The sequence below is a fragment of the Suricata suricatta genome, chromosome 12 (genome assembly GCF_006229205.1).
Source record: "Suricata suricatta isolate VVHF042 chromosome 12, meerkat_22Aug2017_6uvM2_HiC, whole genome shotgun sequence".
NCBI lineage: Eukaryota > Metazoa > Chordata > Mammalia > Carnivora > Herpestidae > Suricata > Suricata suricatta.
In genome coordinates this window covers 62,952,315-62,972,311 of record NC_043711.1, presented here as the reverse complement: position 1 = coordinate 62,972,311, position 19,997 = coordinate 62,952,315, and the positions used below count along the sequence as shown (strand labels likewise).

Here is a 19,997-nt window from a genome sequence, read left to right as displayed (position 1 = left end):
TTTGAGTTGCTTATCAGCCAGAGCCTGTCTATTACCATTTTTTGACCTCTAAGTGAGTCTTTGTTTCTCATCTGACAGAAATAGATAGAGCTGGGACTTCTGTTGGAACATGCTCAGGGTGACTAGGCACAATATTTGATCATCTTTGTGGGAAATTCCTTGACTGGCTCACCAGATTGTTGCCTCTAGTCTGGGTCTGTATGATCGGCCCCACATCTATGGGATCCCCTCTTCTTGGAGACTGAGTTGTCTGCTTTTGCATTTCTGCACAAAAATTCTGGAGAGAGAGATGGCCCTGTTGCTAGACAACAATTCCTCACCCTGCCCTACCTCCCTCCCAGTGTTGGGCACGTCCATTCCTGCTGAGACTTTGTGGGGAACAAGTCAGGCAAGATGTTCTATCTTTCCACCTACTTGATCCCTGGACAGGACCTGCCTGACGAGATGGGGCAGGCTAAGTGCAGGCTGAGGACAAGGAGAAACACAGATCAGGAGGGGCCAGAGTGCACTAGAAGCAAGAATTCTGAAGAGAAGGAAACGTAGGTGTGAGAGGAAAAGATATGGAAAGTATGGCCATGGAGGCATGGGTCGTTGGGGTACCACCAGCCTTAATTCATCTACATTCTATGATAGAAATTGGCAAACTTTCTGTAAAGGAATAGAGTATGAATATTTTTGGCTTTGTGGGCCATACTGTCTGTCTCAACCTCTCAGCTCTGCCTTGAAGTGCAGACACAACCATAGACAGCACGTAAATGAATGACTGGAGTTTGTTTCAATAAAACTTTATTTACAAAAACAGGTGGCCGAATAGTTTGGATCTACAGGCCAACTTTACCAGCCCCTGCTCTAAAGCTGCAGACATTCAGGAAATAAGGTTGTACTCTCCCTGAACCCCAAGGCTCAAGGAGATTCCCACTTGTACAAGGGAATAACATCTCAATTCTACCAAAGATTCGTTGCCTCCCAGCCATGCTTTGGGCTTTTTAAAAATCCATCTTAGTGTTTAGGAAATGTCTGTTTCAGTTTAGGATGTCCCAAAAACATTAACTCCCAGAAGTGGCTATTACATGTATTCTATTCTATGGCTGCCTCCCCATGGGTTCTGGGAGATAAGAGAGAACTCAAAGGTCTTCCCAACTCCTTTCTTAGCAGACACCCAATCCCCATAGCCACCTGACCACCCCTGACCCAGATAAAGTTTCTTAGGAGCTATTGACCGGATATATGGAAGGAAGTGAAGATTAGGTATAATAATAATAATAATAATAATAATAATAATAATAATAAGGGTCAGGGAGTGGAGAGCTTGGTGTTCAAATGTGGAGGAAGAAGTGGTTAAAGAAACAAGAGAGGATAGGAGGATCCTTGGAGAAGGACCATGTACTACAGAAGGGAACCAGAACTCAGCCGGGCTGCCCCACTGCACGCTCCAGGGAACACCATTTGATTTGTAGCCTATATATTTGGTGCCCCCTGGAGTTGTGCAGTGCATAGCAGTACATGGCATACTTGCCTCTGCAGTGTTGGAAGCCAGGATGGTGACCTGAGATCAGCACTAGGAGTTGGTCTGGTTTAAAGCACGCATCTGAAACTATTGGTGGGAATGCAAACTAGTGCAGCTGCTCTGGAAAACAGTGTGGAGGTTCCTCAAAAAAAATTAACCCAGCAATAGCATTACTATGAATTTACCCAAAGGATACAGGAGTGCTAATTCATAGGGGCACATGTACCCCAATGTTCACAGCAGCGCTTTCAACAATAGCCAAATCATGGAAAGAGCCTAAATGTCCATCAACAGATGAGTGGATAAAGAAGATATGGTTTCTATATACAATGGAATACAACTTGGCAATGAAAGAGAATGAAATCCTGCCATTTGCAGCAATGTGGGTGGAACTGGAGGGTATTATCCTAAGTGAAATAAGTCAGTCAGAGAAAGACAGATATTATATGTTTTCACTCATATGTGGAACTTGAGAAACTTAACAGAAGATTATGGGGGAGGGAAAGGGGAAAAATAGTTACAAACAGAGAGGGAGGAAAACCATAAGAGACTCTTAAATACAGAGAACAAACTGAGGGCTGATGGGGGGCGGGGAGCAGAGAGGGGAAAATGGGTGATGGGCGTTGAAGAGGGCACTTGTTGAGATGAGCAGTGGGTGTTGTATGTAAGCGATGAACCACAGTATTCTACCCCCAAAAACAAGACCTAACTGTATGTTAGCCAATTTGACAATAAGTTATATTTAAAAATTTAAAATAAAGCATGCATCTGAAGGCAGTATTAGAACCTGGAGGGAGACTGTCACAAAGTGGGGCGAGTCAGGAGTAAATGGACCTGCCGCTCCGTGTTGGCTGTGGTGACACTCGAGCACATCTTCCCGCCTCCCTAATGGGGCAGCCATTTTTCGACTCCAGCAATTGTCACCATACCTGGCCTTGCCATATTGTCCTATTTTCCAAGAGTAGCTAAAAATTTGGATTTTAATGTGAAAAACAACAAAACCTGCTTTCTCACTCTGAGAAACAAATTTGATTTTCTGTCACAAATACACCCACGAGCCAAATTAGTCAGTGAACTCCTAGTTCACCACCTGGGGTTTAGTCATGTTACCTGTGTTTAGAATCTGGGTGTCATCAACCATGAGGCCCGTATAAGACACAAGCTGGAGAACATGTAACTTGCACCATAAAACAATCACCAAACTGAAAACGCTTCTGTAGACCAAGGGAGCTCCTAGCGTCATGAAGAAGTTTCTGTCAAAAGAAAAGTATGATTCTTTTGAAGCCAGTTCTCAAAGGAAGGCATCTGGGGCATGCTCTCTGATAGAAGCTTTTGCTGGCTACTGCCAGCTACCTCCCAGCGTCCTGGGTCAAATCGTGCGGGACATGTTAGTTATGAAGGGCATTCAAGTCATGAACATTGGGTGTACAGGAAATTGTATGTCCAGGTTCTAACCTTCTAGATATTTCCTAAGCTTGAATTTCTTTTCCCTCTGTTAGATCTTCCTGGTTCGCAAATCTACCAAAATGCAGAAGAAAGTCCTCTCACTTCGCCTGCCTTGTGAATTTGGAGCCCCGTTCAAGGAATTTGCCATAAAGGAAAGCACATACAGTGAGTGGTCGCCACTAAGTCCTGGTTGATGGGAGGGCCTCAGGTCTCCCGAACATGTGAAAGTGGAAGGAGACTACCTTTTAAGACAGACAGACATGAGTCTGCATCCTGGTGCTATTACTTGTTCACTCCACGACTGGGCGGGTGGCCTACCTTAAGAGCCTTGGTTTTCTTATCAGTATAATGGGGTGATCATAACAGAGAGCTATTAACAGTTTAATGGAGCAAGCTATGTACAAATTATGCAGCCTTCTGCTTGGCACATGGCAGGTTGGTTTTCTTGCCTCCTTCCAAGTTAAGCAGAGCATGGATTTGATTCCTAGGATTGCTGAGGATTAACCTGTAAGGCAGGCTGCAGCGACCAGGCCTTTGTATGGGATCTCATGCTGCAGCACGTGTCTGCACATCATTGTGAATAATCCTTGAGCAGACGTGTTCCCTCCATATGATCACTGTTCAGTTGTCTCTGAAATGCAGCTTATCAGAGGCAGAATCCAGCCCCCTGAAAAAATCAACTGGCAGAAGTTTTTAAGGGAGAGTGGTATTCAATAGAATTGGTTTTCTTTCTGCTATTCTGCAACCACTGAAAATGTGAAGCCTTGGGGGGACATGTTTTACTTATTTATTTATTTATTTATTTATTTATTTATTTATTTATATTGAGAGAGAGAGAGAGAAAGCACAAGTTGGGGGCAGGGCAGTGGCAGAGAGACAGAGGGAAAGAGAGAGAATCCCAAGCAGGCTCCACACTGTCAGCACAGAGCCTGATGCAGGACTCGAACCCATGAACCATGAGATCACAACCTTAGCTGAAGTCAGACACTTAACTGACTGAGCCACCCAGGTGCCCCTGGACACGTTTTAAATATAAAAGGGAACACACAGCGCTGATGTACTACTGCCAGTTCCAAGGAAGGATCCATAGTGAATGTATGCCCCAGAGAGGAAGGCTTCATTGAAATCACAGCAATCACGCCTTAGCAAGCCGAGGAGTGATGGCCAGGAGATGTAAGTTCAGAAGCCTATTGACTCTCTCAATAGTAAGACTGAGACTAGGATTTTTGCTTACTTCTTGATTTCCACCTAAGCAAGTCTCAGACCCTGCATTTGAAAAACCAAAGGTATTGAAGTCATTTTAAGGGCAAATAAGGGATTATACTCAACCTGGAGTTCATTGTTTCACTGAGCCAAATGGCCTTAATGACGTGTAGAGGACACATTTCCAGCAGAAGTGAAACCTGCCAGTCTCTTGGTTGTTTGCCTCAGGTTCAGCTGTAAACCTGGGCCTGGTGGTGTCTTTCCTCCAGGTTTCACAAGGTCACTGAGGCCAGGGAAGACTTCCACGAGTGGTCAGTGACCCTGGTGCACAGATCATACCAGTTTATTTGAATTAGGAGGTAATCACAAGATAGATTTCAAACCCTCCATTTTAAATACAATGGATTAAATATTAAGTGAAGAAAGGGCATGCTGAGATGGCTCTTGAAAGTCAGCTTGCCAGGAAATGATAGATCTGGGGTTTTTCTTTATGCTTGTTTATTTTATTTATTTATTTATTTATTTATTTATTTATTTTTGAGATAGAGACAGAGTGTGACTGGGGGAGGAGCAGAGAGAGGGAGACACAGAATCTGAAGCAGGCTGCAGGCTCTCAGCTGTCAGCACAGAGCCCGACACGTGGCTTGAGCCCACGAACCGTGAGATCATGACCTGAGCCAAAGTCAGACACTTAACTGACTAAGCCCACCCAGGTGCTCCTTTAATTGTTTTTTTAAGTTTATTTATTTTGAGAGAGAGAGAGAATCCCAAGCAGGCTCCATACCGTCAGTGCAGATCCCAATACAGGGCTTGAACTCATGAACTGTGAGTGAGATCATAACCTGAGCCGAAACCAAGAGTCAGACTCTTAACCAACTGAGCCATCACGCACCCTAGATCTACCTGGTTTTTAAATCCCTTCTAATATCCAAAGGCAAGCATGATAAGTTAGTCTGGAACCCCCTTCTTTGCCCCCCTACAGTTAGTACAGTTAGTGTTTGTACTCTCCAGCTTTTTGTATGTTCATCTTAGATTCCTCCCTGCTGAAGATTTTTCTTCCCTATTGTGTCAAGACTCGGTTCAATTTCCAATTCCTACCTGGGGGACTTAGAGTGGTTGAAAGAGCCAGTCTGAGCAAAGCATTAACCTGTCTGTTACTAGTTAGGACAGGTCTTGGTATCACCATGATGTTCCCTTCCCGGCCAGGGCCTTGCTCCTCTATGAACAGAGGTAGATTGAGAAAGGAAGGACTTGCTTTGGAAACATAGACATTTTGTCATAACGTCTGGACAGTATGGTCTAATAATAAATATCAGCTCAAATTTCACATGAATTACTCCATTTTTTAAAAATTTCCCTTTCCACTCCTACCCTTCCGGGAGGCAGGGAAAGTACTATTATTGTCCATGGTACAGATGAGAAAACCAAGCCTCAGAGAAGTTAACCTACCCCAAATCGGTTTCTTCCTACTTAAATCACTAAATTGTGGTGTGCATGTGTGTATGTTTCTGTTTCTGTCTGTCTTTCATGGTAATGTGTGTAGAGGCATAGGTGTGTTTTGGGAGTGCTATTGAAATACTAAGTAATCAAAATAATACAACATAAGCAAATAGCAAGCAACATAAATGAGGGCATGATGTGTGAAACTGAGAGAAAAACTCATCTGATTGAGGAAATGAGGAAATCTTCAGAAGGCGAAGGATGTTTGGAATGTTTTTGAAGGACTGCCTGAATAGCATTTTAGTTGGCCTGGCATGAGGAGTGGTTGGCGAATACACAAGTATTTAAAGTTATCCATTACCGTCTGCCATTTGGAAGATGTACAGAATGGCACACCGTCTTGCCAGAATATCTTTGCTGGGAGGTTTGTGCCCATGGTGGGGACGGTGGTTGTGGGTGGGGGCATTCTAAGTAAGTGAGTTTTTGAACCTTTCACACTGAATTAAAAAGCTAATTTACTGGAACCATCTGTTTTCCTCCAACCTGCCCTGTGTCTTAACCGGAGGTGGCCTGTTTTGGCAAAGAGGAATGTGACCCAGGAGGGCCAACCTAGGAATGCCAAGGGTGGTGGGGGCTTGGGTGTTTCCCAAGCCCTGTAACATCCAAGCCCCCGTTGTGTGCCTACGGCCTCTCCCTCCAGCTTCACCGGCCCCTTGCCCCCTGGCCAGATTTGTGTTTGAATTCTAAAAAGAAAAAAGATAGTTGTACAGTTTGAGGTTGTGCTGGTCTGTTTACCGAGCACTGGAGCACGTGCTCCAAATGAGTCAGGGGCTGAGCTTCTAGGCCATGGACTCTTTACTGGCCTGTTTCTGGCTGATACACATCCTCCTCACAGCTGGATCTGATAAGCCACACGGTAGTTGGTTTGAGAGCTCAGAGATGGTCCTATGCACGCAGCACACAACACCAGAGGCCTTTCCTGTCCCAGAACAGTGCTCTGGGACACTCAGCTCATTTCCAAACTCTCTCTTTTCCAGCCTTTTCCCTTGAAGGCTCAGGAATCAGTTTTGCAGACTTATTCCGGCTCATTGCTTTCTACTGCATCAGCAGGTAAGGCCTGTTTTCCTCTTGAGAGTTCAAATGCATGCTTGGTGTGTGAAATATAAACAGCCCTGGGGTTTCTAGATTAAAGCAGGGCTGAGGGGTCTGGGAGGCTTGCCGCTGACTAGATGTCCCTGGAAGGATTGGCTACTGATCAAAATACTATGCTGGCCTCTCCAAATTAATATGCCTGTGTCTTCAAGCTGTCCCATGGCTCCTTTGACCTCAACCCAGAAAGCAGGGGAAACAAACACACATTCACATACATATACATACATGCACACACAGAAAGGGACCCATGCTGCAAACCTGGTCCCTGATAATGTGGGGCACCTGGGTGGCTCAAGCATCTTTGGCTCAGATCATGAGCTCACAATTCGTAAGTTCCAGTCCACATCGGGTGAGCCCTTCTTCTCTCAGTCTCTCTCTCTCTCTCTCTCTCTCTGTCTCTCCCTCTCCCTCTCCCTCTCCCTCTGCCCCTCATGGGATTCTCTCTCTGTGTCCCTCACTCACTTGTACCCTCTCTCTCTCTCTCTCTCCTCAAAAAATAAATAAATAAATAAATACAGGTCCCTGATACTGTTTCTGAAAACCCTCAAGGATGCAGTTCATTCTAGAAATACAGGCTCCTTAAACCAACCCATAAACCTTCCATCGCTGTCCTACAGGCCCACTTGGTGTTCGTGTCCTTTTCATAACTAAAGCAAGTGGTTAAGCCTAAAATCCCCATGTTAATAAGTGTGGGGAGGGTGTGAGTTGTTGAAGGCTTCTTCTTTTTTTCTTCCTAAGCCATAATGGTTTTTCAAATTGACTATTCTTTTTTTTTTTAATGTTTATTTATTTATTCTGAGAGAGAGTGTATGCATGCATGCATGAGCGGGGGAGGGGCAGAGAGAAGGGGAGAGAGAGAATTCTAAGCAGGCTCCTTGTGGTCAGCACAGAGCCTGATGCAGGGCTCGATGCAGGGCTCTAACTCATGCACCATGAGATCATGACCTGAACTGAAATCAGGAGTCAGACACTTAACCATCTGAGCCACGCAGGTGCCCTCAAATTGAGTATTCCTTTGGTGATTAAGAATCCATACTCTTCATCTACAGAGACTGACATTGCCTTCATGTAGGCAGTGGAGCTCAGTTGGCCTCCGTGGCTTCACTGTATGTCTGTTGCAGCCAGTAGAGCATGGATAGGCGCATGCTACTGGGTTGTTTCCAAAGATCATGTCTCACAGCCATCACGCTCTAAGCCTGAGAGGCTTATTTGGGGTTCATTTCCTTTATGTTAGTTTAAGAGTCAAGTTATTTCTCAAGTTAGACATTTCTTGTACCTGTTGGACTAGACCCTCCCAGGGGCAGGCACTGAGCTACTGACCACTAGACGTCACCAGGTTGGCAACACTACACAATTAATGGCCTGAGGTGGGGAGACATTTTCAGACGTCTGACTACCAGGAGGAAGAAACCAAGGGGCTTTGTCTAGAATTGGACAGATCTCTGTGAGGGGACACCACCAACAGCCCTTGGCCTGTGTGAGGATGAATATCTGCTGCCCAGAGAGAAGAAGAGGACAGTGCAGTTGTACCTACCTTCCCCAGAATCCACACCTGACTGGTTTGAGGCCAACTAGTTCCCGAAAGTGAATTTCAACACTAACATGTTGGTCAGGGGTGAAGCTGGCCAATGCTTACTTTTCATAGTTGGCTCATTGATTGTCCTGTTGTTATGAAAGATTGTTACACTTATAGAACAGTATTTGGCAGCATCACACAAAAGATACCATCTCTCCTCTCAGTGTTCATAATAGATTGGAGTACCTACTGTCCAGGGCTCTTTGGTGGTTGAAGGAGATAAAACATATGAAAATCTTCTGTAAACTACAAAGCACGATACCACTATAAGGTGCTTACGGAATAATCCCAGCGTTGACATTTTATGATCGGGGTGACCTGAGATTCATTTCTCTATTTTTTCCCTCAAAATGCAAAGGTTCTTGATGTTTTTGTTTCTCCTTTAGTGCTCTATGCTACTCAGTTTACCTAAGTCAGTGTTCTTAGTAATCAGTAATTGATTTGACCTAGTCTTACCCAAATGTTTTTGAAATGTTCTAGTTGGTTATTAGTACATAAATATATTCACACAGAGAAAGTGGTTGGATTGTCAGCCCTGGTGTTCACCCAGAATACATCTGGACAAGCACACCAGACTAAAGAATTTATGAATCAATCGACAGGGGGTTTGCCTCATCAGAAGGATACACTGAAGAGTAGAGTTGAGGATATAAATGAGATGCAAACCTTGGCCACCAATGCCTGTAGCTCCCTGTCAGTTTGGCATAGTCAGTGTCATGGAGAGCACTGCCTTGCAAACTTCTTTGCACACTGGAATCACCTGGAATCTTGTTAGAATGCGGACTCTGATTCGGGGGATCTGGGGCAGCACCTGAAGGTCTGTGTTTCCAACCATCTCCCAGGTCATGAGACCAATGCTGCTGGTCCTACAACTGCACTTTGAGTAGCAAGGGGCTAGAGGAAATAATAATTTTCATTATCACTTATTAAGTACAATTATAATTTCAGGGGCTTTCTATATCTGGGCTAGGCACCATGTATAAATTATTTCTAATCCTCATGGCAACCCTGAAATTAGGATCATGAGGACACCATGGCTCAGAGAGTGAGATACTTGTCTACAATCATTCAATCAATATGTGGCAGATTTGAACCCAGGCCTGCCTCAATGACAGAGCCCATATTTTGCCCCTGTACAGCACAGCTCTACAGACCTTGGGATCCAATGCACACAAGTTCCTTAATTCCACATCAGCTCTGTGAGTGGGTACAGGGACCTCCCCTTCTGTGCTATCCTGTGCTTCTGATCCATGAGATGGGGGACATCAGAACTTCTTCCAAGGACCTGTTTAAGTCCCACATGAGTTACAGTGCTTGGTGCACTGTAGGCCCTCCATAAAGTTAGTCTTCTGCCTTTAGAAATATGACATATAGAGCAAAGGCCAAAAGTAGGTTATGTGTGGACGAAAACTCTTGAGTGAAACATTTGTACCTAAGATGGCTTTATTTTTTTTTTGGTTATACTTGTTTTAGAATTAGGGTTTCTTTCTTTAATGAGAGGGAAGTGACCCTGTGGGAGAGTGGGGAGGAGGGAAGATGCTATGTTATACTCTTAGCTGGTACAGTGGAAGAGGGCTCTAATTTTCCAGTAGATCAAAGCCTAAAACTACCCATTAGTCAATGACAGGTATGGTTTCCTGTCATAGATGCCATTAAGAAAAACCAAAACTAGCCATGTGATATTGAGGCTCCAGGTACTGGATTGGGCAAGGTGAAACGCTTAAAATAAAATAAACATAGGTTGGTTTTGTCATATGTGTCTTTCCCCAAATTGTCTAAAGAAAGAAGATTTTAATAAGTTTGTATAGCCGTAGAAACATATATTTATATGATGCTTTGGTGTTACAAAGTTCTGCTTCCCATTAATCTTCATTGAAGATTATAATCTGAGTCATCACCTCTCCTGGGTCAGGCAGCAGCTATAAGAAACACTGCCATCTCCTGAGGCTCCACCTGCTTCGTCCACAGCAGACACAAGTGGACAAGTAGAAGGAGGTACTCACAACATTTGGAGATAGATGATAGGGTCCCTGGAAACAAGGGGTGACACATCCTTGACACCTCAGGAAAAAGCAACCTCCTGACTGCCAACCACTAGTATTTATGTGAGCAGTATATTACAGCCCATGCCACAGATTACATTTTATTCATATTTTGCTCTTTTCATGATCTTAACTAATTTGTTATTCATTGTCAACAGCTTCAGGGGTTTCCAAAATTCTCAAGTCATCCAGATCTAATCTGTTTCAGTTTAGAATGTTGCCTAATCTTATTGTAAACCACTAGTTGTTTGGGATGGCTATTCTCTTCAGTGGAGATGTTCACAACATCTTGAGTAGACGAAATACGGGCAGAAGCTCCAGGTTTTGTCTCTCACTTACTCCACCCCAGGCATCATGGCCTCCTTGCTGTTCTTCATGCATGCCAGACCCTCTCCCACCCCAGGGCCTTTGCACTTGCTGCTCTCTCTGCCTGGAAAGTTCTTTCAGCTCCTTCCTGTTGGGCCTATTAGTCTGTGATGTTGAAGGCATGTAATTGCTGGTCTACACATGGTGCCATGCTGCTGGAGGGCAGGGTTGTTCTACAAAGTCCTTTAGTCTTACTCAACGCATGGTGTGGGGCGACAGCAGCAACATTGCCCAGGAGCATGGCAGAAACTGTGAATCTCTGGCCTCACCCAGACCTCTTAAATCAGAGTGTGCAGTAAAACAAGACTCCCAGGGATTCACGTGCACAGGGAAGCACTACCTTCAAACACAAGAGGAAGTTTTGCCTTCAGCACACAAAGCCAGATGCATGAGCTCTTGCTGGAAGGTGTCAAAGTAAAGTCAACAGATGGTGGTTGAGAACCGGCCCTGAGTAAGGACGTGGAATAATAAATCGTGGTTTAGGATTACACGTTTCTGCCCGATGAATTGGGGCCCAGTTTGCAGAACATGTAGCCAATTAGCATACAATGTTTTACATGTATATATGTAAGACCCACCAGTGTCACAATTCTGATATTAACACTAAATAGCTCAATACATGTCAGCTACCCAGGAAGGCAATTTTGTCCTCACTACAGATGTCTTGTCTCACAGCCTGTCCTAACTGTGTTCCTACAGGAAAGGACAGTAACCTTGCAGTCCTTTCACCAGTAAAGAACAAATTCTGGTTAGGTATGATGTAGGATCTACTTAGGACATTTCAGTTTAAGCTAAAACATCTCTAGGATGGAAATGTTGGGATAGAAAGCAGACATGTAATTATAAATATTCTCTTTTTGAAAAACCAGAGACGTTTTGCCATTCACCTTGAAGTTGCCTTACGCCATTTCAACAGCCAAGACGGAGGCTCAACTTGAAGAACTAGCCCAACTGGGACTAAGTAAGTGGGTGCCTCTGACCAGGTCTCTCTTGAAAGGAATCTGTGGAACTGAGTCAATGTTAGGCTGGCTAATGTTACATTGTTGAAAAATAATCCCTAGCTCCATGGCAAAACCTGGCCTTGCATCACACCTGCAGAGATTCTTTTTTCTGTCAGACATTTTGCTGACTCTCAGAAGCAAATTCTTCATTCTCCTGGGTAACTTCACACCTCCCCAGCAAACACAACAATGAGTTTCAGCTACTCTAAATGTCCAGCTCCTAATGGAACATAAACTTCTGTAATGGGTCATCTTGCTGGGGAAAAGCTGTGCTTGACAGAAAGGGAAATGGCACAGTATACCTCACATGCATGAGTTTTGTTCCAGAGACATGGGCCTTGACGGCACTTCTGTGCTTTGAGGAATTTGACCATGCAGACATCTAGAGTAACATCTGTCTCACTTCCCCTCTTGTTGTTCAATTTTGTCCTGGTGTTCTGGGCCATGTCCCTTATCCTGCCATGCATCCTTGCCCTGGCCAGCTGGACACCTGCTTCCCCCTCCTGCCCCTTTGCCAACGCCCCTGAATGCAGCACCATGCTTCTGGACAATGGTTGATGATGGATCAGGATGTACAGTTCACCCAATTTCACTTCCTCGTCACATTGCCCTGAGGAATTTGTGTGGGTTTAACTTTTGCCAAAAAAAAATTTTTTTTCTTCCACTGGATTGGAAGGGGAAGTTCTCTTAAGATTTTAGGGCTTCGGTCTTCTAAAAGATTGACAACCAAGCCATAGTATTTGAATGGAAATTTGAGATTCTGAAGTGCAACTCCCAGGACTCCTAGGGCCTATGAGAAGCCTGGAAGGAGATTCAGATTCTCCTCTCAAACTTAGATTCTTTCGAAAGAATTGCTACATGTGTCTGAGGCCTGTCTGATGGGCAATTAGGTAGTTGGATTGGGAAACAGAATCCTGGTAAAAATACCAGGGTAGGGTAAGTGTCCCGTCTGAAAAGTTACGCCATCTCTGGCAATGGTGTTTCACACACGTTATGGAGAGAGTTTAAAACTTTTCCCGAATTTCAGTTAATATAACCAACCAGATTGTAAGCTCCTTGAAGACGTGTGCCAGGTGTCAGTTTTCGCTGGTGACCTCCATCTGGCTAACTCCTGGTTCTGTGGTCAGTGTGCAGTGCATGCTTTGTGCCAGGCGTGAAGGACTGAAGTATACTGGTCAGGGTCCCACACAGCTAAATGTAAAAACACCTTGTTCCAGTGGCCACTGAACAGAAGCAAATGATGTCTAATTAATATATACTCAATTCGCAATTGCCAATGTATGCATTATTCATTTTGGGAAGAGACAACACTTTTTAGAGCTCTGTGCCTCACTCATTCATTCTTCCAGCAAATGTTTCTGGAGGATCTGCTTGTGTGGCAGGCACTAGGCTCCACACCAAGGGGTCAAAGGTTAATAGTGTCTGTCCCTGCCCTCCCTCACCACCCAGGTTTATAGTCCATGTAGAAGAAAAACATACATGGGAGCTAAATGTGTGCTAAGCCTTATAAAGTCTGGTATTGGTATCAATAAAAGCCTAAGAAGGACCCAAAGTTGGCGGGAACCATTCCACCAAGACCTAAACTGGGCAATGGAAGTGCATATAAGGCAAACCAGTGAGTAATTTTAAATTTTTTAGTAGCTCTGTTGAAGACAATGAAAAAGATACAGGTGAAATTTATTTTAGTTAATGTAGTATATATGAAATGTTACTTCAGCATAGAATCAATATTTTTTGAAAGTATTAATGAGATATTTTACATTCCTTTTTTCAATAGTAAATGTTTAAATCCAGAGTGTGTTTTATTCTTAACTCTTTGGGGACATTAAATTTTCATCAGAAACATGTGATTTGTATTTAGAGCTCATTAAATTTATACTTGAGAAACTGCATTCACATACCCAAGTTCCAAAACGACAGAACAGTTTTCCAGTGATTGAATTACATGTCTGTTTTTAAACTTAAATGGATTGACGTGATTTAAGATGGAAGCCCTCTGTCGTGCTGGCTCACTAGTCACAGGTGACAGCTGGCTTTTGCATTGGACGGCACAAAGCTAGAGAGGAGAGGAAGGGTGAGAGACAGCAGGTGACGGGGCAACAGTATCAAGCATGTTTATAACACTGAGAGGCAGGGCAAGGGCTCCCAAAGTCAGGCTCCCCGCCGTCCACCATGATCAGCCATTCTGAGCCCATAGGGGGGAAAAAAACACCATAAGGCAGAGCTATAGAGAGAGGATAAACCTGTTTCAAATGGAAATTACAACAGATAATATTTATCACCTCTGCTACCTCCCTGGATTTGTGTGGCAAATCCAGCCTCATGTGCAGGTGACATGGGCCGTACAGACAGCGGCAGTAAGCAATGTGCGCTGTGCCAGAGGGTTGGATGCGTAAGCCAGAGTGAGGAGGGCTAGGATTTGCAGAGTAAGAGCAGCTAACCACGAAGATAAACGGTTGAACTTGCACTTAGCATTTGCATCGGTCTGCTGTCCTTTTTATTCTGCTGATGGGTTCCATGAGTGTATTTTTCCTCCGTTTGGGGTTTTAATGCTGAATGCGTAAAACCCTAAGCAGATTGTGTAACATCCCCCAGGCCCAGCTGCTGGTCCTGCCCATTAAAGGGGAACTGCCAGGTTTGCAAAGGGCACCTCCAGGAGAAGTGGATTAGGAAGGGTGCTTGCCTTGCGAGTAGACTCCATTTTTGTTAAGGGAGTCCGGAAGCCCCATGGTCTTTTCCAGGCTTAGACTGTAACAATTCCAATTCTTTCTTTCCTCACCTGTGCAAAGGCTGGGCTGGCTTTGTATGTTGGCCAAGCCATTTCTCAAGGGCTTTAAGGTGAAAAGCCCCTGGCGCCTTCCTGTGAGCCCACAGCTGGGCCTGGCAGCATTTCCACCCCTTCCAGTAAAGGGAATGCAGTCAAAGCAAAAAAGAAAAAGAAAAAAACAACACCCAAGTGTGGCGCCTCCCCCTTGAAAGACGTGTGTTGTCATGCAAGTGTGCTTTTTTTAATTTGTGAAGGAATGGCCCAAGAGTACTGTATTTACATTCTTGTGTTCACTGATAATGACTTTCAGATTTTTGGAGCTCTCCAGCTGACAACAAACCCCCAAACCCTCCACCTCCCCATAGGCCTCTCTCCTCAGACGGTGTTTGTCCTGCCTCTCGTCAGCTCTGCCTTATAAATGGAGTGCATTCTATAAAAACCAGGACGCCTTCGGAGCTGGAGTGCAGCCAGACCAACGGAGCCCTGTGTTTTATTAATCCCCTTTTCTTGAAAGTGCACAGCCAGGACCTCAGTGGAGGCCTGAAACGGCCCTGCACAAGGACTCCCAACGCGAATGGCACCGAGAGGCCTCGGTCCCCCCCACCCAGGCCCCCGCCACCCGCTATTAATAGTCTCCACACAAGCCCTCAGCTGTCCAGGACTGAAACCCAGGCGAGCATGCCAGAAACAGTCAACCATAACAAACATGGGAACGTAGCTCTGCTTGGAACGAAACCAACCCCCATCCCTCCACCCCGGCTGAAGAAGCAGGCTTCTTTTCTCGAGGCGGAAGGCAGCGCAAAGACCTTGACCGGCTGCCGGCCCCGTCCTGGCCAGGAGCGGGAGCCCGAGGAGCCCGGGCCGGGCACAGCTGGCGGGCCAGGTGGGGCCCCGCCTGCGGAGCCTCCGGGGAATTGCACAAGGGCCGCCGGCCCTGAATCACGGCCCCCGTGGCATGGAGGCAGACAGAGGCTGAGCGACATGAGCATTTCCACTTCCTCCTCCGACTCGCTGGAGTTCGACCGCAGCATGCCCCTGTTTGGCTACGAGGCGGACACCAACAGCAGCCTGGAGGACTGCGAAGAGGAGAGCGACCAGGAGACCATGGCCCCCCCCATCAAGTCCAAAAAGAAGAGTAACAGCTCCTTCGTGCTGCCCAAGCTAGTCAAGTCCCAGCTGCGCAAGATGAGCGGGGTGTTCAGCTCCTTCATGACCCCTGAGAAGCGCATGGTCAGGAGGATCGCCGAGCTGTCCCGGGACAAGTGCACCTATTTCGGCTGCCTGGTGCAGGACTACGTGAGCTTTCTGCAGGAGAACAAGGAGTGCCACGTGTCCAGCACGGACATGCTGCAGACCATCCGGCAGTTCATGACCCAGGTGAAGAACTATTTGGCTCAGAGCTCAGAGCTGGACCCCCCCATCGAGTCACTGATCCCCGAAGACCAAATCGGTAAGTCCCCACTTTGCCTTTTTTTTCTTTTTAAACATAAAACCTACTGTAACCTCATAGGACAGTGTGTCCTGTGGCAGTGATCTTGGATGAAGTTTTCTCTGGAGTTCAAAACAACAACACACTCCATTCCTCCACCCAGCTGAATGGGACAGGAGCTTCTGAAGCAAGGCTCACCTCATACCTGCCTCACCTGTCTGCTACCTGCCAGCAGGAAGAGCTCAGGGAGCCCCTGATGGGAACGAATAGTGGTTCTGCTCAGGGGTAGAATTGCCTTTGGAGGGTCTGATATCCCACCTGATCTTGTGCTGTGTGTGTGACACAGCTGTGGAGTGCTTCCTGCAAGCGTGTCCCTGCAGGCAGTGCGTGCATGGAAAGGTATGTGTACTGTCTTCTGCGAGAGTGTTTTCCTCTGCTTTGTTTGGGAAGTACACTTTTCACTGAGGTAGAGTGTACGTTCGGAAGAGTGCAGACATCGCGGGTGTGTGGCTGGAGGAGTTTCCACAGTGAACACACCTGTGGGACAAGTGAGAGCTCAGTTAGCACCACAGGAGCCACATTCAGAAGCCCCCTGGGACCACTACCCTGTCACCCTTCTCCCAGAAGGGTAACCGCCCAGCTGGCTTCTGATGCCACAGAATTCCTTAAGTGGCACGGTTTGAGAGTAACTTGAAAAAAAGAAAAAAAGAAAAGAAAAGGCAAGTTTGTGTACCTTTCAAATAAGTAACATATTTAGGGGTTCACATGAAAGGTGTTTTCTCTGAAGTCAAGGGGAAATATTTTCTTTATAACCTCATTGAAGGACTGAATAGTTAATAGTTACTTTGGCAAAGAAAAATTTGAATTTGGCAAGGCATCTTTTTTTCCAGGGTAAGAGTGTTGCAAGATTTTTTTTTTTTTTTAAATTTCAGAAGATTCTCTCTAAAAGGCTAATTTCAGAGACCTCATTCACTGGGCAGCCACAGCCGAAAGAGCTAACAAATATTTCAAAGCAGTTCATAAAGCTAAACCCAGATTTCTTCTTTCTGATTGGGTCTGTTTGTTGAAAGTAGTAAATGCTATGTGGTAGAGAGTGGACTCTCCGTCTCTGTCTCTGTCTCTTTCTCCTTTAAGTGAGTTTCAGCAGCTCTTTGATTTTCTCACAAAGGAATCAAAGCCTTGTTTGTTTTCTCGAGGTTTGAGCCTGGTTGATGGGGCGGGGTTAGAGCTGGGTGTTGCTGAGGAGAGAGGCTGGAAGGAATGTGCCCTTGTGGTGTGCCTGGAACTGAAAAAGGTTTCTAGCTTAAGGCAGAACGGCCACCCAGGCCATCCTGTCCCCTGTCCCACCAGAGCCCACCTCTCAGGGAAGACCAGTTCAAATGCGATATTAACGGGCATTCTGAACATCCGGGAAAAGCTTCCTCTGGGGGTGTCCAGCTGGGGAGGGGCAGGCAGGCACTGATGTCAGCCCTAAGTTATGTGACCCCAGCGCCAACCAGCCCACAGAGACAAGGCTCCCCAGGGAACAAGGGCCATCCTTTCCTTCCTTCCCTGCTGAGATATAAGCACCAACCAAAGTGCTGGTCCCCAGTGGCTTCTTTTGAAGTGAAGTTCGGATATGATATTTGCTCCCAGAGCACAAGGGCTCATTTTCTCCAAAAACAAACATACACTTTGCTGCTCTGGAAGGATGCAGCTTTTCATTTAAAATCCAAAGTCATGACAAGAAGGGTTGTTGACGTCTGTGGAGCCTCTCCTAGGAGCCAGGATTCTGTCCACGTGATGTAAGCACATCCTAGCCTGGCCCTGGTGAAGCAGGCGCCGGCATCCCTGTGGAGTGGAGAATGCAGGACTTTTCCAGGTGCAGCCCTTTGTCGCAGGGGCCACACCAGCTAGTGACCAGCTGGTGCAGCATTTATAAGAGTAGGCTAGTCCTCTGTTGAGGCAGCTCAGACTAAAATTTTGTTTGGAGGTGTGGGTGTGGCCAACTAAGCATTGCCCCACTTTTTTTTATTAGCTTGTTTGTTTTGTTTTTTTTAAGCTTTTGCTTTAAAGCAGGCACTTCATCCCGTGTTGCTTCCCCAGTGAAAGCATCATTCAGTTTTGGAAGTACAATAAATGTGTCGTTCGGGTTTTGAAATTAAGAGGAAGGTGAACCAGAGCAGAGGTTAACCTGAGAAACTCAACATTAGTTCAAATGCAGGGAAAGAGGGGACCCCAATGACCAGAAAACGGATCCCTTTAGATGTGTAGTCACTAGATTAGGACTCTGACAAAAAAGTGGACTTAGTCTAATTGTCTGTTGTCCATAGTCATAAATGAAGTGCTCTCTAGTTTACTATAGGCTTGTTAATACAGGCACTCCTTTGAGTCTTGTAACCAAATCAAGGTTGGTACATTTATGTAGAAAGTGTTCATGTTTTGCAAATTCAAGGACAGAGGCCAAGATGTAAAAAGTGACTTGTAGTGACTGCTGGTAAGTAGGGGAGCTTGGATTTAACCCAGATCTTTCCTCCATTGTTTGCTTATTCCCACCATATCTCACTTTCTGGGTGGAAGTAATTCACTTTTAATGTATTCACTCCAAATGGATTCACTTTGAATGCCATCTCTGGAATACCAAGCCTCGAGTTTGTTCTGAACAGGTGTCTACTCAACACTCCTGAGGCTTTTCAAGAATGCGGCCTGGCCCCGTCCTCCTTTCCCACAACTCCCAAAGGTGGTAGCTCTGAACTAGGAGGTGAGAATTTACATTTAAATCCTACATTTACAGAATGACCATCGCAGAATCAAGGAAGCTAGAGGAGGCATTCACTGGCTTAACTCATGTAGAATTAGAGCTGTCATTCATATGTGAAAAATGACCATATGAATGCATGCCTATATACACATAGTATATGAAGATGGTGCTAATCTGCCTTCTTCAGAGAGACATTCTTCAGTTGTCTAGCAAAAAGCCAAGGAAGACACTAAATAGCTCTCACCCAGTGCCACTTTATCCATAGATTCTTGTCCTGGCCCTTTAGGTCAGCATTTTCTAGGTGAGCATAAAATGATGAGTAAGTCAGTCTCAAAAGAAACCACACAAAACCTGCCATTCTAAATGGTTGAGTCCTATTATGGAGAAGTTGCATTATGTTTAGACTACTCTTTAAAGCATTACCACCCAAAAGCCCTGCCATTTAGAGGTTCTTGGATGAATATTAGTTGATTGACATCAATTTCACTCTCCTGGTTGGAGAATGAAGCCAATGAGGGTAAGACGTGGTGGGGTCCCAGGTGAGTCAGGTCTCTGTTCATTCCAGGGCCACATATCGTTTCCCTTCTGGATAGCACTCCACCCACCCTCACTCCCCCACCCCCACAAAGAGGGACTTGAAAGGACAAACAGATCCTTTAACAAAAAGTGCACATAGTTTCAGGTCTTTCTGGAAAGCCCTGGGATCAGTAACTTCATCGACAGTGAGGTATACTCATTACTGGTGTAGGCTGTCAAGTGTAGACAGGGTGTGACATTACTCATTACTCCAACATGTGTTCCTCATTGGTGAGCTCACACGTCATACCACTCTTGCTTCAGTCGCTTTCAACCATGGGACAGACTACTTCAGAATTTCTGATCATGAAATCTCCACTTCGCAGAACTTATTGCATTTTTGTGGTTAGTGTTTTGATTTTATTCAGCAAAAGAACTTTTATATCTGATTTGACCTTAATCTTGGGAAAGCCCTGTTTTCAAGTTTTCTGTCAAGAAAAACAAAATTTGTCCGACTCCAAAAATTTCAGTCATCCCAGATTTGTTATTTCATTCAACAACAACAACAAAGGCAGGTGTTTGTAGTCCTAGAAGGCAATAGCAACAAAACAAGACAATAGTGGTTCTTCTTTATTTGATTGCCATGTAGTAAAAGAGATATTTTCCCTGAAGAGCATTTTAATTGTTTGAAGAGATAGTATCTTTAAACTCAATTCGTAATCATGTGATTTTTTCAAAAATTTTTAATCTTTACTTATTTTTGAGAGAGAGACAGAGCAGGAGCAGGGGAGGGGCAGAGAGAGAGGGAGACA

The 19,997-nt window shown here is 45.2% G+C and overlaps 1 protein-coding gene across 10 annotated transcripts in view; it reads left to right on the top strand.

Annotated features, from left to right (window-relative positions):
• Positions 1–19,997, top strand: part of RIN2 (Ras and Rab interactor 2) — a 215,450-nt gene that overhangs the window by 175,276 nt on the left and 20,177 nt on the right. For 9 of the 10 annotated variants that reach the window (XM_029916515.1, XM_029916513.1, XM_029916514.1 and 6 more), the window contains 4 exons: positions 3,007–3,118; positions 6,634–6,706; positions 11,602–11,693; positions 14,811–15,950. In XM_029916515.1, coding sequence (XP_029772375.1) covers positions 3,007–3,118; positions 6,634–6,706; positions 11,602–11,693; positions 14,811–15,950 — 1,417 coding nt within the window. Of the gene's footprint in view, positions 1–3,006; positions 3,119–6,633; positions 6,707–11,601; positions 11,694–13,188; positions 13,349–14,810; positions 15,951–19,997 lie in introns of those variants that run through there. The other variant, XM_029916520.1, reaches the window with a different exon arrangement.